Below are 25,934 nucleotides of genomic sequence, written 5' to 3'. Positions count from 1 at the left end.
AACAGTGAATGGATTTAGCTTATCACTGAGTGATTTACCTCATTCCTAAGTAGATAGACCATTAGTTTTGTTTTTAAACTATATGATCGCATTTTTTGCTTTACTAACTACTTTTTTCACCTAAACTATATTTTAATTATTACAGAGTTTAGTAACGTTTCATTTGAGTCAGCCTTGTGTTAAGGATTTCATATGATTTTTTTAATTAACAACAAATGACCTTTATAGAAGAAAGAAGGAAGTTTAGAAAGACAATAAAGGGATAAAGTTTGTAATTCTAGAAAGACGAGATAAGGTTTTTTAGCTCCTGGTGGTCGTAATCCTTTGATAAGCTTCTGTCTTATCTATGTCTTCAGGGAACTTTTGCTGTACTTCCCCTGCTTCAGGGAGTTTTGCTGTTCTCCCCCTGCGTGCTGGTTCCTTGCCCAGGTGGACCTAGGGACCTTGGCGAGAGCCATTAGCCCTAAAGGTCACTGCAGGGGGAGGTGCAGCATCTGTCCATGGGTGAAAGTAGAATATTAAAATCTCCAACTACCTATGAATTTTCTTCAACATCTGTTTGCAGATTTTATAGCAGTTTTTTATATATTTCCAATGGTTCCTGATTTAGAACAAGGTCCTGCGAGTCCCAGACTGGGGCATGCATCCACTTTCTAGATACTGATGGCTGAGATCTGAGTTGGATGCATTTCCCAAAGTGAAGCTGTGGGCACACAGTGAAAGGCTAGGCACTACACAGCTGGGACCAGGCCATGAGTCTGCATTTGAAGTACTGGTGGCTGTGCCTAGAGTCAAGATTGCTTACAGAGAGGCTTCTGGAGATCCTGATGTAGTGGAAGGCCTCCTCAGGTATCATCATGAAGAAAAAGTGGTAAGGTGCATTAATAGTGAATATGGCTTTTTCAACGTTCTGGCCGGGCAGGATGGCTCCGGCAAAGAAGGGTGGCAAGAAGAAGGACAGTTCTGCCATCAACGAGGTAGTTACCAGAGAATACACAATCAACATTCACAAGTTCATCCATGGAATTGGCTTCAAGAAGCTTGCCCCTAGAGTACTCAAAGAGATCCGGAAATTTGCAATGCAGGAAATGGGCACTCCAGATGTACGCATCAACACCAGGCTCAACAAAGCTGTCCGGGCCAAGGGAATAAAGAATGTCCCCTATCGTATCCGTGTACCGTTGTCCAGGAAACATAATGAGGATGAAGATTTGCCAGACAAGCTGTATACATTGGTTACCTATGTGCCCATCACAACTTTCAAAAATCTACAGATTGTCAATGTGGATGAAAACTAATCACTGATTAGCAAATAAAGTTACAGGGCCTCACTGGTGGCACAGAGGGTTGAGCACGATACTCCTCAAAGCTGTGTATTTCTGCCTGTTCTGTTTCCCACTCTGTCTCTGGTAAATCCTCTTGTCCCATACGCCTCTGGCCTATACCCCAATTATATAAAGAATTTATTCATGCAAAGTGAAAAAAAATATAGTGAATATGGTAGACTTGTATGTCAACAACAAAGTGGGGAACAACAATATATATTTGTTTTTGCTTTTATGTACATTAAACAATTTTCCCAATTTACTTCAATATTACTAGCTTCTAGGAAGGACAACTAATTGGACAGAACAAGTTTTTTTAATGTGTACTGTTTTATATGGGCTCAACACTGAAATATGTGCATGTATTATCTTTTAAGAACTAGCTAACATTTAAAAATCTGATATCTATTGCTGGTAGACATGAAAGGATGTGTGTATTTTCATGTTGTTGATAAATGTAAATTATATAGTTTAATTTTTTGTAATGCAGTAAAGCAATATCAATTAACGTCAGTTTAAAATAAAATTATGTATGTATTCCAACTCAGTAGCTACACAACTAGTGATCTATATTATAGAAATAAAAATACCAATAAATAAGAATATAGTAAAAGATTGTTGCAGCATTGATAATAAGATGACTGCTTATATGCAAGGACTACAAAATGTAGGAAAGTGTGTCTAGAAGCCTGTTTTGTAAAACCATGCCATTCCCACTCATAAATATATGTATATTAATATATATGTGCCTGTTTATATATGTTTGTAAATGATGGCATAAGCAAAGAGAGGAGAGAAGCTTAGACTAGTTGCTAGAGTTGGAGTATAAAAAAACCACACTACCTGACTTCAAATGTATGTCCTGCAGTTATCACCAATGTGACTTTGGACAAGTTACTTTATCTTCAGTGCCTCAGTTTCTTCATTTATTTTATGTGGACATTTCCTGCCATGTGACATTGTTGTTAGAAAACCTAAATAAGGGACCAGGAAAAAGAATAGCTATAATAAAGAAAAAAATCAAAATCAACAAGCAACTATAAACCAGAGACACACTACGGGGGTGGGGGGGCTTGGGAGAGGAGGGATTGGGGTCAAAATAAGGAGGGTGCAATTGTATAGGGAATATAACTAAGATAAACATGCATACGTTGTGCAAAAATGAAAAATGATGTAAGAAATATATTAAAAAATTAATATGAAGAATGTACTCTCAACATCTCCTCATACATGGTACAAGGTAAATGTGTAAACTGTTAGCTTTGCAATTATTATCTAAATAATGTTTTTTGGAATATAAGGAGGTGTAGTGAGGGAAATGTAAAGTGATATTTAATGGGTACTGAGTTTTTTTTTTTTTTAAGAATAAAATACTCTAAAATTAGACTACTGTTAGTTGTGTTGCTGAATGGGGGTCTCCTACATGATGTCTCAGAAGCAAATAACCATACCATCAGCTTTTGAAAATGGAAGACTGAAGAAAGCCTCTCAAATCTGTTTCCCTAAGTATAAGGCTTTGGAAAATATTTAAGGGATTGGGTAACAAGAAAAGTATTAAAAAATGCAAGATGGTAGGGTGTAATTAGTGCTTTCTGCTAAATCATGTTGCAACTCAAACTTAGTTACAGAACTACAACAAAACTGAGTACCCTTGGCCTCTGAAATGTTGTCTGTTTACCATGAGCTGGGCATCTTTGTTGCTTGCTGTAGTAATTATTTTTCTGGCAGTGAGAGGTCACCTCAAGAGCAGTACATGCTCTTTTGGGCCTGCACTCTGAAATACAACCGGTTTGTCAGCTCTTAAACATTTAGGGCAATATCTAAAGAGAATTAAATGGTCAACTATACCTAGGACCCCAGGAAACACTTGCCAGAAAAGAGAAAGCCCAGGGTAAAGCAAGAAATGTCCAGAAAGGAGAAAGGCAGCTCCTCACCCTAACCTATAGGCAGACCAACATAGCTGGAAGAAAGCAAAAAGCACCCAGAAAGGGGGGAATTCTTTGAAATTGGCAGATTTCTGGATGATAAGGCAATTTTCCTAAACAGGATATGTAATACCTTGAAAAATGCCCAAATATTCTCCTCTTTTCATGGGAAAGGCAGAGCTGGTTGACACCATGGCAACTCATGCTAAATGTTCTCCACTGCCCCAACCTGCACTGGGGCTAATAAAACTACACCCTGTGAGCACAAAAGAAAGGGGGTGGGGGCGTGACTAAGAAACTGCTGCCTGGAATTATAAACAAATACCCAGAGTGCCCGTGCAGTGCATGCCAGGTAGAGATGGAGTGAACAGCTCCTGCGTACCATTTAAGAATGGAGGCCCCATCTCCTCTCACAGTTGTTCTTAACCAAGACTCTGCCCACCCACACTTTTTCCTGGGTATAACTTCATTCTATCTCTAAATAATTTTTGTTTTTCTTTCTGCTATCAGCAGACCTCTCCTACCTCTCCTGCTGCTTCTCAATAAATCCACCTTTTCTCTTCTCTGTGCTATCTCTGGTGAATTCTCTCACCCCCATGCCTCTGGCCTATACCCCAGTTCTTCTCCACAACATTTGGTAGCTCATATAGGGGTAGAATACAGGGAATAGGGCACAGGAACCTCTTATTCCTTCTCTATTTTAAAAAAATGACAACAAAATCTGATAGTCATTAACAGTTTAATAATGTGTAATGAAATAGTTCAGAGCCTGTGTCTTCCATTAAACATATTGATCACATGTCAGAAAATGATAAAGTGGTTACTTTATTGATTTAGGAAGATTATTTAAGAAATATTATTGTTATCAGAGTTTGGGTCTGTCTTTTTGCTGCACAAGAGACAAGAAAAACTTGAGAGACAAGAAAAGTTTGTAAATGCAAATCACGTTTAATCCGGAGCAGACAAATCTCAGGGCATGGTGAACTATTATCTCAAAGGCAATCTTCCCTGAATTGGGGAGAAGCAGGACTTATGTGGGGGAGTACTAGGTAAGGGAGAGGATTCAGGGTCTGCTCAGCAGGATTTCAAAAAACAGTCAGGGTTGGGGTCCAGAACCTGCTTTCATGCTCTTTTTACTTCTAAGTTTAGTCTTGACCAGATGTGTTATGGTGCTGGTGGTATGATTTTTACTATGGTAATGAGGTTTTGGCTTAAATCTTGTCTTACTCCTACATCCATCCGGGTTCAGTTTGCTTTGTGTGGTTTTCTGGTTTTGTCTGCAAAAGATAAATAGGAGCAGTGCAAGGATGAACAGGGCAAGGGTAGGGAATGTATATTTCCCAGGTTAGTGATGATTTCCCCCTGTCTATATCCTGTTCCTCATTCTTAGCAAAAATGAGAGAAGACCCATCTCTGGACTATTTCCTGCTGAATGGGGCAGAGATTTGGGGACCCTGGGAGGAGCAGTCTTTCCCTAGCTAAATTGAGATATGACTGGTTGTCACAGAGTTGTGATCTCAATTGTTTATACTGTTGGGTTACAATTATTTTGATGTTTTGATGTCTTCAGCCTTTTGGTGACAAAGGGAACTAAATAATTCAGGAGACAAGGGGGAAAAATCAAAGAAGTAAGCATAATATAACGTGACCACGAGACTAAGGAAGGGTCTTCTCCATCTAAATCAATTTAAAAAGTCTTTTTTTATAAGAACAAGGCCAAGATTCAGTTTTTTTCAAGGTGTTCCACCTGTAAGTAATCCCTCTTTCTCTGTGCTTTTTGTTTTGAGTTGGCCTCAGAGCTCAGTTCAAGGTTATTGCTGTTACTGCATCTATAAAGACAAGTCTCGGAGAAAAAGTTAGTATTCAGAAGAAAAAAAAATAAAAGGTCAGAAATAACACCATCAATCTTCCAAGGTAACTTTTCCATAGTTCAAAATGGCTTAGGAATCCACTGCAAAAGAGGAGAAATGGCTGGAAAGAACTAGAGAGTTTTTGAAATGTTTAATAAAGCCATTTAAAGGAATTTGGATCCTCTAAGGGCAATGAAAGTCTTTGAAGAGTTTTAAGCTTTAAATCAACAAGGTAAGACCTGTATTTTAGGAAGATTAAGTAGTATTGTTTAAGGTACTTCTCAGGCAACCTCCAAAATTCTTATAATCTTGATTTCTATGGGCTTCAGCAATTATTTCTAAATATTTGATTTTTTTCCACTTAAAATATAGTGGGAGTAACTAATCTCATATGTTCTTAAGCAGTAAATTTACATGGCTAGGCCTCATGGGTAGGATCTGCTAGTGTCCTGGGTCAAGGACAGTGATAGCAACAATATTTAAAACTCTCACTTTGTTAAATTTCCCTCTTGGAAAAGATAATAATGAATTTGTACCATAGAATACTGTGCAACCATTAAAAATAATGATTACTGAAATAGAAAAGATTTCAGGAGTAATTCCTTTTTTTAATTTATTTTTTTATTAATAATTTTTAAAATTTTTTACATCATTGTTCATTTTTAAACAATATTTGTTTCCCCTCACCCCCTCATGTGTAGTCCCCATAGAATTTCCTTCCCCAATGCACCTGTGCACCATCACCTCAGTCCCCTGTGCTCCTCCCTCCCTCCCTCTGATCCCTCTACCTTCTCCTCCCCTGCAGTATGTGTCTGATTTGTAATTGTCTTTTTTTGCTTTGTTGTGTTTTGTACTGTTATTGTTTTTCTACACTGATATCTTATTTGGTTTCCCTATATTCCTGCTATAAGTGAAACTGTGTGATATTTTTCTTTTTTCCTTCTGGCTTATTTCACTGAGCATAATTCCTTCTAGCTCCATCCACGTTGCTGCGAATGGCATGAGTTTATCTTTTTCGATTGCTGAATGATAGTCCATTGTGTATCTATGCCACATCTTCTTGAACCAGTCATCTGTTTTTGGGCATTTGGGTTGTTTTCAGGTTTTGCCTATGGTAAATAGTGCTGCAATAAAGAAATGAAAAATGCAGGAGTCACCATAATCCCATTTTTGTAAAACAAAGACATTCTACCATATATGCATGAATTAGCATATTATCTACATGTTTATAAATGTTTGACTATGATGACATCAGTACTTGTCACCAGATCTGAGCCGAATAATCCACAACCACTCATTGAGTTTACATTCCCTTCCATTTTATTCACATATAAGAACCAAACACACACACACAAAAAAACACTCCAACCTAATCTCACTAGAAATCTCAGATTAATCCTCATTTTATTTTCATTAAATTTATTTATTTTCTTACATCATTGTTAATTTTTGGATAGTATTTGATTTCTCCCCTTAGGTGTACTTCCCACAGTTATCCCCAACTGAGGCACCTGTGATTCATCGCCACAGTCCACATGCTCTTTCCTCTAGTCCTGATTTTTTTTTTTTAAGATTTATTTTTATTTATACAAGAGCCGGGATATAGGCCAGATGCGCGGGAGGGTCAGCGGATTCACCAGAGACAGAGTGGGAAACAGAATAGTCAGATCTACTGAAATACACTGCTGAGGGGAGCAGCGGATGAGACAGGAAAGGTCTGCTCTCCATGTGGTTGCTGCGAGGCCAGGCGGGGATCAAACCGGCACTGCAGAGGCTGTGAACAGTTTCAAAGCGCTGCACTCAACCGCCTGGGCCACCAGGGAGGCCCCTAGTCCTGATTTTTTAGTGAATGTCAATATATGTTTAGAGTCCGCCCAAATCAAATTAGCAAATGACCTTATTGCTTTTCTAACCTATCACTTTCTTTACAAATTCATTCATCTAATTACCAAAAGAGGTGGATCTAAAGTATTTCCAGTTTGCCTATACATTCCAGATTTTTACTTTTGTGGCACATTCCTTTCCTATTACAATAGTGATATAAAATATGATATTTATTAATACTTTTAATGTAGAAAAATTACTTTTTTCTTCATATTCTTATAAATCATATTTACTAGAGAAAGTAGCAACTATTTTTAATGTATATATACATATATACAATTGCAATTTTACAGAAATGCACTAATTGAATAATAAACTCACTGGAGTTTTCCTAAATACTGATTTTTTTGTTTTTGCTGTCCTTCCCACATCCCTCCCTCACTGCTGCAGCAACAATCAATGTTATAAAATAATAATTCCAAAGCTAAAACTCCAGAGGAGTTTAATCTACTTTGTTTCTCTATTGATTTGCCTAATCTGGACATTTCATATAAATTGAATTATACAATATGTTCCTTATTATGTCTGGCTTCTTTTACTTGCAAACTTTTTAATTTAATTTTATTCATGCTATAGGATGTTTCAGCACTTGTTTGTTTGTTTTTTAAATGCCAAATAACATTCTGTTGCTTGGTTATACCATGCTTTATTTATTCATTCATAGCTTTAGAATGAATAAACTTTAGAAGTGTATTTCAGTAAATTAGCCTAATCCTTAGTATAAAAGAGTTGACTGTGGACTAGACCCATTTGCAATATAAAATTAAAATAAATCAATTAATTATAAAATGCCCTTTGGCCTGAGTTGTTTCGTTTTGTTTTTGTTTTTTAAGATTAGGAGCATCTTTTTCTTTTTCTTTTTCCTTTTTTTTTTTTAAGATTTATTTATTTATATAAGTACTGGGGTACAAGCCAGAAGCGTGGGAGGGTGAGAGAGGATTCACCAGAGACAGAGCAGGGAGCAGAACAGGCAGACAGACTGAAAACATTGCTGAAGCGAAACAGGAGAGGTCTGCCACTCCATGTGGGTATCTCCCCGGCTGGCCAGGAATTGAACCCGCACTGCAGAGGCTGCGGACAGCTTCACAGCACTGTGCTCAACCTGCTGTGCCACCAGGGAGGCCCTGTTCTGAGCTGGTTTTAAAAAGTTTGTATAATAAAAATTTCTAGGAAGAAAATTATCTGTACGAGACCTGGAATTGTATGGTTTCTGAAATATGTCCTTAATCTCACAGGACTAATGTGCTAGGATTAAATGATTTAATACAATGAGATGTTTGTAATGACTTAGGTTCAGATTAGGTGCTTTAGTGTCCCTATTCTTCCAGCTATTTAAGAATGTCCCACTACACCTACTACTATTAATGGTATAAATCCTGCACTCCCTTTATTCATCCTTAGTTTTATATTCCTTTAGTCCATTCCAGATCTCATTTATTTCTACATTTCTAACAGTGTGATATCCATAGATATCCAGGTTCCAGGTTCCCTGCCCCACCCAAGGAAGGGTGGAGCTGAGCATCAAGAAAAAGGCTGAGACAAAGCACTTGACAAAAAAAAAAAGACGAGGGCGGATGAGGGAAGAAAGAGAAGGAGCAAAGAGACAGGAAGACTTGGAGAAAGAACCTGGAACAGAAAGATATATGAAGAAGCCCCACTTGCTTCTTGGCCTTGAACTTGTACCAGAGATTTAGTAAACGTGGAAGGATACACTTAAAACAGACGTGGGTGACTTGGCCTAAGTGAGGAGACTGACAATGGCTGCCTTTATCTTGATTTTGCTCCTTTCCTTCCAGCCTTGCCTGGCCCATTCTGCCCCTTTCTTATGGGGCTCATCCGCTAACCCAAGATCAAGCAGTATAAGAATTAATTACATAGGACTGAATGAACTTATGGGAGATTATTATGGCTGTTAGTTTCAAATATTATTGATGTTAAAATTATTTTTCAACATATAAGGGATTACTTTCTCTTTTTTTTGGTCTTTTTAAAGATTTATTTATTTATGCATACAAGAGCCGGGGTACAGGCCAGAGATACAGGGGGGCGAGAGGATTCACCAGAGACAGAGTAGGGAACAGAACAGGCAGACTGACTGAAATACACTGCTGAAGGGAGCAGTGGACTAGACAAGAGAGGTCTGCTGTGCCATGTGGGTTGCTCCCTGGCCGGCCAGGGATCGAACTCGTGCTACAGAGGCTGTGAATTGCTTCATAGTGCGGTGCTTAACCCCTTGCACCACCAGGGAAGCCTTACTTTCTCTTTTCTCCTGAGTGATCTATAGATCTCAACAGTTTAGTAGGCTCTTCTTTTGAAAATAGAAATAGGGCCTCCGTGGTGACCCTATTAAAGCACAACACTATGAAGCTATTCGCAGCTACTGTAGCATGAGTTCAATTCTCAGCCAGAGAGCTACCCACATGGCGCAGCAGACCTCTCCTAACTCTTTTGCTGCTCCTCTCAGCAGTAAATTTCAGTCAATCCACCTGTTCTGTTTCCCACTCTGTCTATGGTGTACCCTCTCACCCCCTGCACCTCTGGCCTGTACCCCAGTTCTTGTATGCATAAATAAATAAATCTTTAAAAAATTAAAATAAAATGAAAATAGAAATAAAACATTCATAAATAATTTTTATCCCTGTCTGGTTCCCAAAATTTGGAAACTATTTTTCATTAGAAAGTAGAAGTAAAGCCATCATTTTTTTATAGAGGACATGATTATGTAGATAGAAAAGCCTAAAGACTACACTAAAAAACTAATTGAGATAATAAATCAGTACAGTAAAGTGGCAAGTTACAACAAAAATTTACAAAAATCAGTTGCGTTTTTACGTGCAAACAAGGTAGAAGACAAAGACATTTAAAAAACAATTTCAAGAGCCTCCCCTGGTGGCTCAGCGGTTGAGCGCTGGGCTGCGAAGCTGCCCGCAGCCTCTGCAGCGCCGGTTCGATCCCCAGCATAAATAAATAAATCTTTAAAAAAAAATTCAAAAATAAATTCCTAAGAGTAAACTTAACAAAGGATGTGGGGGACCTATACAAATATGACACTGTTAAAAAAATAGAAAATGATGACAGAAAGTAATAGAAAGGTATTGCCTGCTCATGGACTGGGAGGATTAACATTTTTAAAATGGTCATCTTACCCAAAGCAAAATACAGAGTCAATCCAATCCTTACTAAGTCACCAATGACATTCTTCAAAGAAATAGAAAAAAAAAAATTACTGAAATTTATATGGCGCCACAAAAAACCCAGAATAGCCAAAGCAGTTCTGATAAAAAGGAGGAAGAACATGGTATCACACTCTTAGACTTCAAATTATACAACAAAGCTGTAGTAATCAAATCAGTATGTTACACATTTATGGATAACTAACTACTCTGTAATATAGGAGCCAATAGTATACATTGAAAAAAGGAAAATCTCTCCAACAGTGCCGTTGGGAAAACTGTATAGCCACATGCAAAAAAATGAAATTAGATTACCATCTCACACCTTACAAAAAAAATGAACTCAAAATGGATTAAAGACATGGAGATAACACATAAAACCAGAAAATACGTGAAAGAAAACATAGGCAAAACACTCTGCAGCACTGGCTTCAGTGATGCTTTTGGATCTTTGAATCCAAAGGCACGGGAAACAAAATCAAGAATAAACAAATGACATTACATGAAACAAGATTTTCTGCACAGCTGAAGAAATTAATCATTCAAAAGATAAGACAAATGGAGAAAATATTCACACACTGTATATCTCACATGTTTCTAATACCCAAGATGTACAAAAAATTAATATAAATCAATAAAGAGAAAATGAATGATCCAGTCAGAAAATGGGCAGAATAGCTAAATAGGCAAGTCTCCAAATAAGACTACTGATGGCCAACAGGAACAAGAAAAGATGCACATCATCGCTTGCTTCTCAGAGAGATGCAAATCAAATATCATCCCACACTTGTAAGAATGGCCCATATCAAAAAGTCCAGAAATCATGACTGTTGATGAAGACCTGGAGAAAAAGGAACCCTCTTGCCGGAGTCCAACTCCGACCGGAACTTGTTCCCCCAAGGACGAAATGGCGTTGGCGAATTGGAGGGATGAGGGGTGGGGGGAGATGAGGTAGATGAGGTAGTGAGGAGAAAATGACACTTGATCAGGGTGCAGACATCTCCCACTGAGGGTCTCAGTGGGTCTTTATTTGTACATCAGAAATTGTTATTTGATCATTATATCATGCAATCATGTGATTTTACTTTTACATTGTTTTAGAAATTATTAATGATCACTAACAGTGCACAGTCCTTTTTTAATTTTCCCAGTCTATGATTAATTTGGTTTCTTGGTTACATTAACTTGGTTACATTATTTCCCTAGATGATATATGTTATTCAGAAAATAGAAACGGGTGCTACACACAACGTGATTTATGCAGTCAAGCTAGGTAACTAAAACAAGGCTAAGCAAGCATTTAAAGATCAAGGGCATCTTCCTATTTTCTATATAGAACCAAAGGGTCCCGGTGCCATGGGAACAGTATGTGGTGTGTATCTCTGGGACCATTTCGCCTCCCAGGGCGCCTCAGGGCCTTCTCTAGTGGGAAATTTTACCGGGCTCAGTTCCATCAGTTCTATCAAGCCTGGTTTGTTAGAGAACTCAGTGTTACTCATGGTAACTGAATTACAAATTGGAGGACGTGGAGAATTATTGGGAATTGTTTCATTATCAATCATGTTGGAAGGTATATTTCTCAAACTAGTGAAGTGGGCATTACTGGCACTAATGCCAACACTCAATGTGTTATTCTAAAGCTTATAAAAAATTCCCATGGTTTCAGTAACTGCCACAAACAAATGAAAGGAAGTAGCAGGAGCCAGCTATGGAGTTTTCTGACTTTTCAGAAATTTTCCCCATGCCCGGACCTTGTCAGACAGCATGAGTAGCATGGCCCGCGCCACTCTCTTACACTGTTGGAGTGAATGAAGACTGGTCCATACTCCAACATAATGGAGGTATTACTGGGAAGAATGAGGGGCACCCTGGGACCCCCAAACCTGTCTGCTGTAAATAGGTTCTACCACCTGCTGCATCAACACCAAATATACTTTAGCAGGTAATACCTTCAATGGAAAGGAACTTTACTATAATCAGTATGCAATAAAGTGAAGATAAGGGAAAGAATATATAAAATAGTTTCCACATGAAACACCCAGTCACCCATCCCTTGGTGGATAAATGCACAGCCGAACAGGGTTGGCCCAAAACAGGACTGCTGAGGCTCAAAATCTTGCTTACAAAGATAAAGTACTTTGGTAGGGACCCATAAGTATGGGGCAGAATGGGCCTGGCAATTCTGGAAGGAAAGGAACAAAATCAAAATACAAGTCAAGATAAAGATTGCCATTGTCAGAGGGATTGGGTTCAAAATAAAGGGGTCGCAATTGTATGAGGAATATAAAAATAAAATTTATAATAAAAAAATTAAAAAAAAAGTTGCCATTGTCAGCCTCCGCATGGTCTCTTACCATGTCTTTGTGTCTTTCAAGTGTCTCGTTCCATTTCTCCCAAGTCCCTGATACAAGCCCAACGCCAAAAGTAAGAGAGACTTCTTCACGTATTTCTTTGCAACATGTGCCTCCTCCAAGTCTTCTTGATCTCCTTCCTTTCTTCTCTCAGTCTCTGTAGCTTCTCCTCCCTTCTCAGCTCTTACCTCCCTTGGGTGGGGCAGGAAACCTGGAATGCCCCCTTTCACAGGGATTACCCTATACAGAGGTGTCTGAAAATATTAAAAATAGATCGAGTCAAATTATCGAAGTCAAATTATTGAAACAACCTAAGTGTCTACAGACAGAGGATTACTATTCAGTTATGAAGAAAATATAAACTCTTGGCATTTGTGATAACATGGATGGAAATGGAGGGGATAATGCTAAACAAAACAAATCAGAAGGAAAAAGACAAATATCAGATGGTTTTACTTATATGTGCGATGCAGGGAAAGAGAATGGGTGAGGCAAAACCAAACCAAAACAAACCCTAGAAATCTGACTGTAGAATTGAGGCTACCAGAGCGGGAAGAAAAGTGGAACGGGGGATGCAATGAACTATGGTAGAAGATTGTTGGTGCCTCTGTGGTGAGTGTGGTGTGTTGACATGCATCTGAGGAGGTATGAGCTTGCGCTTCTGAATCACATACAGAGTTGTTAACCAATGAAAGCTCGATGAAAGAGAATCATTATGTGACTAGAGGGAAATTTTGTTTTTCAGTGAAAAACTGCATCATTTATAACACACCTTCCCTCTCATCAGATTCTATAGTAGTACACAGCTATTGAGATCTTTTGCATTTGTAATTTACAGGTAACTGATAGATATGCAAATGCTATCTTGTCTGGCAAAGATATGAATGGCTTCAACCTCCATCCTGGGGAGAATCCTGTTTTAGTTCCTGCAAATAAATTGAATACAGTTATGTTAGTCAAATTGTAAATCCTTACCAAATGTTAAATTCTTTATTTGCCTTCAATATATATCCATAGGTCCTCTCTGGTGACCTAGGGGTTAAAGCACTATCACCACTACAGCCAGGGAGCTAATCCACACATGGTGCAGCAGACCTCTCCTGTCTCTCCCATTGCTCCCCTTAGCAGTGTATTTCAGTAAATGTGGCTGTTCTGCTCCTCACTCTGTCTCTGGTGAATCTCCCTTATACCACTGACCAACACCCCAATTCTTCTACACAAAAAATAAAATAAGGGCCTCTCCGGTGGCGCAGCGGTTGAGCGCTGGGTTGCGAAGCTGCCGGCAGCCTCTGCAGCACTGGTTCGATCTCCGGCTGCTCCCCGGCCACCGGAGGAGGGTCCCACATGGCACGCAGACCTCTCCTGCCGCCCGCCGCTCCCCTCAGCAGTGTACTTCGGTCCTTCTGCCTGCTCTGCTCCCCACCCTGGCTCTGGTAAATTCTCTCACCCTTCCGCATTTCTGACCATACCCAGTGCTTGTATAAATAAACAAAATAAATAAATAAACCTTTAAAAAATAAAAAATAAAACAATATATATCTATAAACCATTTCCATTTTTCTCCACTCTGCCTGATTGTGCACCACTGAGAACTAAAGCCTGGCTGCTCAAATTTCTAGGACACTAAGCTGCCATACAGTAGACCCTTTCCAGAGTATTATGACAAGCACTTAAAGCTGAAGCCCTATGACCTCAAAGCCTTATGAAACCTTGAAGAACTTACCAGTGCAACAACCCAAACAAAGGCCAGATTTTGCTAACAAAAGTCAGTCCTGAAAGATGCATGGGGCAAGCATGACCTTGTACAAGATGAAATCCTAACTTTTGAGAGCATAGAACTCAAAAGCAGTGCTGCATTGTAACCAAAAGATTCTCATCAACAACCTTATAATGCAACTAGTTCCTTATTTTAATGCAAAGTTTTACACTATTTTATTTCCCTTTTAGGCAACTCTCTTTTAAAATTCTAAGTTTTTAGGGTCTCTAAGACCCTAAAACAACTGACATTTACCACTACTTAACAGATGATTTAATTGATTTTACAGAACAATGCCAACAAGAATTTTTGAGAAACTCTATCTTAAACCTTGCTTCATTCCACTCAAAATATTTATGATCAGCTCTGCATTATTCAGGATGAATGATATTTCTTTAATTTGAATAACTGTAATAGTCTTGAAAATGTTAATCTGCCTCTGAGCCCTGTGTTCCTGGGAAGAAATGACAGCCAGGACATTTTCTTGCCTCCCTATTCTTTTGTGTTCCATGAAATGGCTAACCATAAACAACAAACCTGCTGTCACAAATTCCTGGGTAAGACAAATCACCATTCTTCTGTTACTGGAAAAGGTCTGGGTGCTGCAGCCTGTCACTACCAAAAAGCCAATAGACAGAAATAAGAACTGAGTCTACAGGCACTTTTATTTTTCAGTTTGTTAGCCATCAGTCTGAGAGAATGATGTGTATAATACCCTGAAGAAACTATTCTGACATCTCATCTCAACCTTGCCTTTTTCTATAGTCATAAGCAAACAGTACATGAAAACATCTTGTCACGGTTAATATTTCTGGTATTTGTCTTGTTCAGTTTTTGCAACTTCTTATGTGCCTTCCAGTTGTTTTGACCCTGTCCTGCTGATTCTGATTAATATCTGATGGCATCAACATCTGGCATACTTTTAGACAGTATCAGGGCAGGAATCTCAGTTTGAAGCAAGAGTTTTAGTTTGAGGAATAGAGATCAATAGTCATATAACATGTACATGCAGCCTATGCTGTGCATGTATGTGCAGATTCTTATACAACTGGTGCTCTTCCCTTCCTCCCTAGCCCCTATCAGTCTCACTATTATAATAATCTGAAGAGAAATCTAATTGTTAGGTATATTTGTCTTTCACACTGTGGCTGATGGTATGTGTTTGAGATTGAAATTATGGTAGAGCCGAAGAAGGACAATTATAGTCCTCCTTTGTCAGAAAGGCAGTTCACTAGCTTAATTCTTTTTTATTATATTTGATACTGGGGAAAACCAAGAGGTGCCAACAAACCCCAAAAAGTTAAGTGGCAATCCCATGTTACCCATTCTAAGTGTTCACACACATACAAGCAAAGTAATTAAACTTTAACAGGCCCCCCAATTTTTAATTGGTGATAAGTTCAAACAGAATAGAGAGAAGGAGAAGGGGAGTAGGGGGTAATGTCAGATACCAGATCAAAGTCCAAAATCACCCATCCCTTGTGGACCATTGTTCAACCAAATAGGCAGGACCCAAAGCAGAGTGGCCAAGGTCCAAGAGCAGAGCTGCTAGGAGAATGAATCCAGCAACTTCCCATTAGGAAACATAAGCAAGAGGTTGTGCAGGGTCCAAAGGATTCGGAGAGGAGTAGAGAACCAAAGTTCATAATGTACCATCCAAGCTGAATCCACCATGATGTCAAGGTGGTGGCCGTCATAGTCTCTCAAGAGAGAAGATATTGCTGCCTGACAAAGTGCTTAAGGCAGAAAAAGAACACAGAAACCAAACACAGGGACACACATGGGACCTGTGCAGAAACAGGACTCCTGCCCAACCCAGGGGCAGAGGAACAAAAGAGGGAGATTCACCCTGAATGTCTGCCAGCTCTGTCTTTTAAAATCTACCCTGAGGGCCTTCCTAAGATGGCACAAGGGGTTAAGTTTCAACACTATGAAGCTATCAGCAGCCACTGCAGCATGAGTTCGATCCCCAGTCAGGGAGCTAATCTGCATGGTGCAGCAGACCTCTTCTGTCTCACCCACTGCTCCCCTTAGCAGTGTATTTCAGTAGATCTGCCTGTCTGCTTCCTGCTCTATCTCTGGTGAATCCTCTCCCCCCCTACACCTGGCCTCCATCCCAGCTCTTGTATGCATAAATAAATAAATCTTTAAAAAATAATACAATCTACCCTGAACCTCCACTTAGGCCCTGGGTTCCAGTTGTCCTATTCAAGAATTTGTGGGTGTGGGAGCTGGGGAGGTGGGGGCTATAGGGGCTGAGAGGGTAGGGTGTGCTGATGTGGAGGTGTGGAGGGGTTGGGGGATTGGGGGTATATGGTTTGAGCTGCAAGATTAATGACTTTCCTTCAATTTTCCCCAGCTGTTTTTGTTCAGGAAGTCACAGGGGTGCAGTGGTGAATATATAGTTACTATTATTAACACTTTTTGGATTATAGGATCTGTACCAAACAGGGAAGAAGAGTAGAAGTTAAAACACAGTATTGTTGTCCCTAAAGTAAAGTAGACCCTAAGATTCTAAACGCTACAAATCTGCTCTTGGATTTTGCTAAACGGAATCAAGCACAAAAATTTATTAAATATCATATATAAACTGGGTGCCAGTATGTCCTAACCAATTCTGTACTCTTAAGTACTTACCTGCTATAACATGGTCTACTAGAAAGTGTCACTGAAGGTGTTTACCAGTTTGAATACATTAAAATTAAGTCCCACTAAAAATCCGTTTTGTATTGGAACATATGAAGAGCCATAAGCAGATGGAAAACAAGTATGACTAAAACCATTATAAGAATTTTATCACTCCCAAGAATTGTCACACAGACCCTCTTGCCTTGTCAATAAAATAATTCATGCTGGTTTGGTTTGGATTTCTTTTATGTGGCCGCAAACACAAAAACTTTATGCTTTAGATAGTAGCCAACAGATGTGACTGAGAGTCAGATGCAGGTGCTGGGTCTGAGGTTCTATAAACTGGCACTGCTTAGTTTCTGATTTCTGCAAGATAAATCTCCCTATCCAAACACTTTTAGACATTCTCCAAGGACAAGGTAAAAGAGCAATAATAGTTTAAGATGCAGTTGGAAATCAAGAAATAGCATGGGATTGGTGTTACTCAACTATGTGTTCCAGAGGTAAGATATGAAATACTGGAATGTCTCTCAAATCAAATGTTTGCCCTGAGTCACTATGGCCATTGTCTTCTCAAATGAGATTAAGGAGTGATTTGAAAGTGGGAGGCAGCCTGGAGATTACAGAACCAGTGAAGAGGCAGTAAGTAAGCATTTCAGTTACAAAGAAACTAAACTAGATCTTTGAATTTGAATGAGAGCAAGATAATTATTTCATTCTTTTAAAAGGTAAGCAAACAACTTTAATGTACCCATTAGTGGTGTCAAAGTTTATGGGAGAATAATTTCTATTGCTCCAACAGAGTAGAAGGAAATGTATAATAAAACATGAGAATAAACCGACTATGATGTCAAATGATGGAAATGAATCAGTACAATTTCGGTGTGCTAAACAGTGTTTAAAGAATAGGAAGTTGTGCAGTGCTCTTAAGGCAGTTGGGCAGAAGAAGGAATCAGAGAGTCATAAGAAAGAGGAGAGGATTCTTAATCTTAGAAAATGCAACATTAGCCTAGTTTTTTCCCATATTTTATACATAAGATAGTAGAATTAGTCTTTAATGCTTCCCCTTTGAATTTTGTGTATTTGGAATAAATCTGACTAACTCTTGCAGGAAAGAGGTGATATAAGTTATACTTTTCACTATATTATACCTTTAGTTTTTGGAAATAGGTGAAACTCTTAGAAAAGAACAAATATAGTAAAGTGGTTTCTGAAATTGAAATATGTTCTTAAGAACCAGAAGAATTTACACTGACATGGTTATCTTATCTGTGCTTAATTATGTCCTTGAAAATCTTATGAAATGTAAGAATATTTTTTATTATGCAAAGGATTTTAAGCAACTTGAATTTCAAGTATTTTTGTCCAGATCTGTTATATGCGATAATATCTGCAGAAGGCATTTCAAAATTGTATTTACTAGGCTAAAAATAATTTCAGATTTAATTTTCATGGACCAGAAGTAAGAATTGTTGTCCTTTTGATTTGCTAAAACTTATAAAGTAATTCTTAAACTACAGTAATTGTGACCATTTTAAAAACTATTTTTCCAAAGAGCATAATTAGACTGTTTTATTTGTCTTCATGTTCAATAACAGTAACTAGTCTGAACTAGTCTGTAAGACTGAGATATGGAAATGTTTATCTTAAATATTGAGCTATAAGGCATTTACTATAATAGCATATTACAATAATTATTTTCCCACATCTATCCTTTAGTTTCAATGTATCTATTAGGATATAGTTGTATGGTAAAGCGCATAATTGCAGTCCATTTTAGGGATATTTTAAATTAATTAGCAAAGTAACACCCACTGTTGTTTGTTCTTTTTAAAATCTGTTCTCCTGTAACTTAATTCTGTTTAAATTTGTCACAGCTATGGACCATGTATTGCTCAAGGTTATTTCTTTTTAGCATCTAATAAGACTTGGCACTTGGCAGCAGAAAAATATTTGGTGAGTAAATAATTTCCTGAAGAGGAAAAGATAAAAACCAAACATTTGAATGTCTTTGGAAAGCAAGAATCTTGCCTTTTTCTCTTTTTCCCCCCATTTCCCTTTCTTTCACATTTTAAAAAATGTATATGTATTAGGTGATGGAGAGTACAATTAAGTAATTCTGTGAGTAAAAGTCCTCTCACCTAAATATGCACTGTCAGTAAATTTGTGCATTATGTGGTAAAGATCAGAGAAATTTTGGCATTCTATTCAATGGTAGTATAATCAGAAGCTTTTAAGAATACTACTCATTCCTTTATTTCAATACTCAGAAAGTCATTGGATACATTTCCAAAAGCAATACTCAGTTATTTTCTCTGTTTTTTTTTTTTTTTTTTTTTTTTTGTGTCTACCTCTGAAATATTCTTATCCTTTAACTGGAAGACAGTCAGTTGATATTTTTAAATGTCTAGGGGGAGAAAACACTTACTTGTATTTTAAAACAATTTAAGTTGTAAATTTCAAATATTATCAATAATTTAACATTTTTATTTTCTCAAATACTTCAAACAATCAAGGAAGACTTGCAAATGCAACAAATCCTTTTAAACATTTAAATGCTACTTACAAATCTGGTAAGTTTTAACTTAGAGGTTTACTATTGGATTTCCTTTTAAAAATTTAAATGATATTTATAAACAATGTATTTTATAAATTTCAAAGTAAAATCATAAGTTTAACATCAGTTGAACTCACTTATATACTTCAACTTAAGTTCATAAGCTAGCAGCACTTGTTTAATTTGTTAGGTGACCAGGCATGGGCACCATTGCCCATGAGTGAGGCTACTGGTCAAGATTTGGGAACTTTATATACAGTTACAAATTATGAAGGGACATGGACACTACTTACAGAATGATTTCTCCCCAAGCTCCAGTTTAAAATTTATTTTTACTATAATGTGATTTTCGTACCCATGCCGTTTTTTTTGTTTTTTTTTTTTTTTTTTTTTTGCCACTTAGTGCATTGCATTAGTAGTCTGTCCCATCACTTAATTGTCATATTTATATTTTTGAAATTCTACTTCTATCTGAATTATAGTGAATTTCTTTACTACATGACTTGACATAGGACTTATTATATGTTTAAAATCTCATTGACTATCGTCATTTACTGATAAGGATCACTCTTTATTTCAGATGTACATATTTTTAATTCCTTATTACTTTTGCTGGAAATACTGGCTTCTTTTCTTCCTGCCACAATTGTTGAAATCAAATGACAAGGAGAGGGACTAAATCTTTAATATCTTTGTTAGATCAGCAAGTCAATTTGAAAATAGTGAGCATCATGCTCCAAAGAAAACCGTTCCAACACCTCATCTCTAACTGGGTATTTTATAGTGAGTTAAACAGAGACAGTCAATTATAAGTGAATGGCCGTCACTCAGTTGGTTAAAAACTTCTGGGAATTTCATGGTGCCCATATCCCTGGTGGCTCCTCCTCTGTTGCCATCTAGATTGAGAGCACTTCACTCCTGGGATGGCTCAGAACAGGCAGACTGACTGAAATACACTGCTGAGGGCAGCAGCGGGGGAGACAGGAGAGGTCTGCTGCTCCATGTGGGTCTCTCCACGGGCTGGCCGGGTCGAACCTGCGATGCAGAGGCTGTGGACAGCTTCACAGCGCTGCACTCAACCGCCACCAGGGAGGCCCCCCTGTGCTCTTTTGACTGGGATTATTGAAGATCACATTGGGAGGGGTTGAAGCTTAGATAGTCAACCTTGATTTGGTGACTTGGGCATGGCACAAATGACTTCATTTTGGGTCAGTTGTCGTTTTATTTTTACTATATACCAATGAGGTAACATTGGTTTACAACATTTTATTTGATTTAGAGGCATGGGGTCATCATCTGCAGGTGTTGTTACCATACCACATCCACCACCAAGAAACACATAATCCTCCACCTTAGTTCTTTGTGTCCCCTCCCCACTTTTCTCTTCCCCACTCCCCTCTGCTAGTCTCAGTTCCACAGTCAGATTTATTTCTAGGGTGAGTTATTGGTTTGGCTTTCTCTGACCCTTTATTTCATTTCTCTGTATTTCACATATGAATGACACCATCAGATACCTGCATTTCTCATGATTTATTTTGCTTTGCATAATCCCCTCTAGTTCCAGTCATGCTGTTCAAATGGCAATGCTTGCCTCTTTTTTTTTAACAGCTTAGTAATAACAGGTTAATTCTCCAAATCACAAGTAAATCAGTGTTGATCTTAAATAATCCATCATAACTGTTGAGTTTTACATAGTGTTCCAGGAGTGAAAATACTTTCAGGTTTGTGCTAAGCATGCATTGTACACAAGGGTGTTTCTGGACTAATATACTGTAAAAAGGAATGAAATAGATCAGGCTACTACAAAACTAGGCTTTGAAAAAAAAATCAGAACCTCCTTCTTATATGTGCTTCAAATTGCTTTCATGTATTCTGTCTTGGTAAGGTAAATTTTTCCATAAAAGAAATCTTGGCCACAAAATACACCGGTAAGTCACAGTCTTCAAAAAGGCAGTGGAGATAAGGGAAAAAATTAGTAATGTTAACTGCTCATCTAATTAATTCTGGGCACTATTAACAATTTTTTGCTTTTCTTGGCAGAGGGCTTTCTCTTTTTCACTAATCCTATCTCAAGTCATTTCAAGAAAATTCCTTTAGCTGGATAGGTAAGAAAATGTTCTTTGACTCTTTTATGTAACTCAGTGTCTCTACTTAAATAAAATGCCTTAAGGGAGAAAAAAATTGCAGAGGAGGCAGGAAGAGAAAGGCAAGAAACAGGCTAAAAGGACTTGGTTTTAACAGGCACATACTTGAGAACCTTTACAATTTAAGATCTTCTGTGGGGGTGGGTGGGGTCCTCCTAGGATTAATGATGAAGGGATTCTGTCACCTTCGAGCAAGAACATTTTTTAACCTATGGCTCTTCAACAAAGAGGGTATTGTGCTTCAAAACAAGCTCCAAACAATGGCAGGGAAACTAGGCAAAGGGGCCAGAGGGGTAGTAGCTCACCAAAAATTTCAGCGTTTTCAAGATAATTGGCTTAATTACCCCATTCAAGCTATTGTGGCAATTTTAATGGCACCACAATTAGCAATGATTTATTTTAAAGCTCTGTAAGTAGTTCTTTGTTCTTTCTTTCCAGTAAATAAATCTCTAAGGGAATAACCTGGAACTGAAATGTAATGGGTCAAAACTTTTTGAAACTAAAGGTCCTCTTGACTATAGAATGTTAAGCTATCAGGAATCAAGACTGTGTGTATAATACATAAGGATGAATAAAAATAAATTCTGAGATTATTATTTTTTTTAAAAAAAATATTTTATTTTATATAATTCTTACATCATTTTTCGTCTTTGCACAATGTATACATTTTCATTATGGTTATATTCCCCATATAATTGCACCCCCCCCCTTATTTTGACTCTAGTCCTTCCTTTTCCTGCCCCTCCCTCCCCCCTCCTCCAGTGTGTCTCTGGTTTATAGTTGCTTGTTGATTTTGATTTTTACTTTGTATTGATTAGTCTTTTTCCTGGTCCCTTATTTAGGTTTTCTAAATTCCTGCTATGAGTGAGACCACCTGGTATTTTTCTTTTTCTTTCTGACTTATTTCGCTGAGCATGATCCCTTCTAGCTCCATCCAAGTTGCTGCAAACTGCATGTGTTTATCTTTTTTGATTGCAGACTAATATTCCATTGTGTATATGTACCACATCTTCTTAATCCAGTCATCTATTTTCGGGCATTTGGGTTGTTTCCATAGCTTAGCTATTGTAAATAGTGCTGCTATAAACATAAGCGTGCAGGTGCCCTTTGGAATTACTGTTTCTGTGTCATTTGGGTAAATACCTAGGAGTGGAATTGCTGGATCATATGGAAGCTCTATGTTTAGTAGGTCAAGAAATCTCCACACAGCTCTCCATAGTTTGTATTTTATATACTGCTCCAGATGAAGACAGTTCAATGAAGACAGTTCAATGCAGAGCTTCTGCAGCCAGACTTCTGGTATTCCTGAGCTTTACCACTCATTGTGTGATCTGTAAACAAAAACCCTACCATCCCTCTACTTAAGAAAACACAAAGTAGGGCCTCCTGGTGGCACAAGGGTTAGAGACAGCGCTATCAAGCTATCTGCAGCCACTACAGCAAGAGTTCAATCCCCAGCTGGCCATGGAGCAACCCACATGGCACAGCACATCTCTCATGTTTTGCCCGCTGCTCCTCTCATCAGAGTATTTCAGTAGATCCACCTGTTCTGTTCCCCACTCTGACTCTGGTGAATCCTCTCACCTCCCACACCTAGGGCTTATACCCCAGTTCTTGCATGTATAAATAAAGAAATCTTTTAAAAAAAGAAAGCACAAAGTATTTATAGCACAGGTGGAAACAATCTTGTACTCTATTAACCACTCCATGTTTGAGTTGTATCTTTTTCAGCTTTCCCCTCAAACCGATATACTTCAGTGTACTGTAGATAGACACATAATGTCCATAATATTGGTTTGTAATTAAAAAAAAATAATGATCTAACATAGACCATTTTCTACGTTAGTCCATATACATTCATTTCATGAAAAAGATAATTATAGTATATCCACATTTTATTAACAGTTGGTTTACTTAATTGAAGCAAAAATATATTATTGAGAAAATGAATATAATAAAGATTCCAGCAGAACTTCCAGCCCAGGTGCAATGAACATTCCATTGCAGGCATAATTATCAAGCTTGCTTACTTACAGCTCCTTCCCTTTCAAGATTCATGGCCAGGGCCTCAGCACTCTTATCTACAAGGTCGGGCAGCCAACCAGCTGGTCTGTTTCTCCAAGGCCATCCCCGAATGCCTGCATCTTTCCCCCTTTGGCTTCCCCCCTTGTCAGGGGACTTTGCCGCAAATGGTTGTGTCTGCTGAAAAATGATGCTATCAATGTAACAGATATGGACACAGTTGTGTATAAAAGGAACTCTTGGTCTTTAAACCAGTGCTCAGACTTTATGGGGCTACCCAGGTCTGGAACCTCATGCATGAGTAATAAAGCTTCTCCTGACCTCACCATTCCTGAAGTACCACTTGTTCTTCCTCTGCCTGGGTAAAGGGCTAGAATTTATTTCTACAACAAATGAACATTTAGATTCCCATTATTTTGTTGTTATGGTGGTAGAATCAACATCCTTGTACATAAATATTACTGTTATCATATTTGTAGGTTAGATTTCATAGGATGAGGAATCAAAAGGTAAACATTTTTAATTTTAGTAGGTAATTCCATTCATTTTTAGAATGGAATTTATGTTTTCATTAGTAGCAATCCAGATGAGTTCTTTTTGGCTTTTTATCATGAAAACTTGTATAAGAAATATGAAAAAATCTAATGAGTGCCCATGGACACACATCCAGTTTCAGCAATTATCAAGTCCATTTTTGTCCTTATTTTTGAATATTTTGAAGTGGTTCCAAGCATGACATTTCCCCATGTAAACAAGATATTTAAAATCTTCAATTCTAATTCTGCTTCAATAACCATACTGATAGCTAAGAGTAGAAAAATTTAGCATGGGAGTTCTCACAAGGGCAAACAGCAGAGGTGTGGATAGGGATGATTAATGAATGTTTAAAATAATCTGGCTATAGAAGTTTCCAGGAATCTATGGTGGGGTCAGAAAAGATCATCAGACAGAGGTGGGGGCAGAGAGGATTATCAATCGTAGAACAACCCAACTAGACCACAAGGTGATAATTTTCACAATAATTCCATCCAAGAACGCTATGAAAGAATGCCCCTTGCTCTGGCAAAATGAAGTTCTTGTCTTTCAAGACTATCTATGTCTATTCAGACATCTTCTTTTTAAGTTCTTTCAAAACTGCAGCTCTCCTGCCCACCTGTGTCTATACAGGTATTTCTTTTTCCTTCATAAACTTGCTGTGTGCTGATGAATGGCAATGTTTGCTGAATTCTTTCTCAGAGGGAAACCCACACACTGAAACTCATTATCTGAACCCCCAACAATACAACCTAGGGGTACCCGGTGACTCCCACACAGTTAAGGGGTACATGTTCTAAAAGGGTTTGGCCATCTATGTACACAAAGGCAAAAAGCATACTCTGAGTGTGCATAGAAAGAGAGAAGAAAGGTTATCAAATAACAGACTCTGAAAATTACCCATCCCGTTATGGGCAAGTGCTCAACCAAGTGCTTGATCCAAAGTAGAGAGGCAGAGGCCCAAAAGCCAGCTACACATGTAAGACAACTTCTTATGGAGAACCATACGAAATGGGTTAGGCCGGTTCTGAGGGCTGGGATAGGAGAGACCAAAAAACCAAAATGTACCCAAGGCAAAAGAATTCACCAGAGACAGAGTGGAGAAAAGAACAGACAGATTTATTGAAAGACACTCCATAAGAGACACAGCAGGCAAGACCAAGGGGTCTGCTGCCCACAATGAGGGTCTGGAGGCACTATGTATACTCCAGACATCATTGATTTAATAGGGTGACTAGTCTCATTGTGTCCTGACTGATGATCTGACTGAGCACAGAGGATCATCAGTTTAATGTCTAGGTTCCCAGGCAATCCCATCTACTCCCTTTATCCAGTCAAGTCTCCCAAACTTGCCTGCTGGGCAAAAAATGGGGAATTCGTCTTTAAATTTTAGTAATGATATCACAACAAATAGTACATCAGAAAGTCAAGAAAACAGCTGTGTAAGGGGCTGGAAGGGGCACAGGGCAGGTTTTCTATGATCCCAGCAGACAGGGTAAGGAAGGAGTTAGAGTCCTGGAACCCTTGGTGGCTTTTGCAGGTTTTTTATTTAGATTTACCAGGCACTTGGCAGGCAGGGGTGCTGGGGGGCCAGGAGGCTGACAGTCCTCCCAGCAAGTCTTCACTCTATCTGGGCTCCCAGGTGTTCTCTGGTGGTGTAGGGTCAGGAAGGACCGGGCACAGTGCAGGTTTTCTGATATCCAGCAGACCGGGTAAAGGAGGAGTCAGGGTCCTCAATGGTTTTTGCAGGTCTTTTATTGGGGTTCACCAGGCATATGGCAGGCA

The 25,934-nt window shown here is 38.4% G+C and overlaps 1 protein-coding gene across 2 annotated transcripts; it reads left to right on the top strand.

Annotated features, from left to right (window-relative positions):
• Positions 1-683: 683 nt before the first annotated feature.
• Positions 684-1,341, top strand: LOC119260870 (60S ribosomal protein L31-like). 2 transcript variants are annotated; one of them, XM_037529975.2, is made up of 2 exons: positions 684-697; positions 923-1,341. In XM_037529975.2, the coding sequence occupies exons 1-2, from the start codon at positions 684-686 to the stop codon at positions 1,296-1,298; spliced, it is 390 nt and encodes a 129-aa protein (XP_037385872.1). In that variant the 3' UTR covers positions 1,299-1,341. The 2 variants fall into 2 exon arrangements, with proteins under 2 accessions (XP_037385872.1, XP_037385873.1); XM_037529976.2 differs by lacking the exon at positions 684-697 and having other exon boundaries at positions 921-1,341.
• The last annotated feature ends 24,593 nt before the right edge of the window (positions 1,342-25,934 follow it).

This window comes from Talpa occidentalis, unplaced genomic scaffold (assembly GCF_014898055.3).
Source record: "Talpa occidentalis isolate TD23 unplaced genomic scaffold, MPIMG_talOcc4v2.1 talOcc4.6, whole genome shotgun sequence".
Lineage (NCBI taxonomy): Eukaryota > Metazoa > Chordata > Mammalia > Eulipotyphla > Talpidae > Talpa > Talpa occidentalis.
The sequence above is the reverse complement of the archived record's forward strand: the minus strand, read 5'-3'. Positions and strand labels throughout refer to the sequence as shown.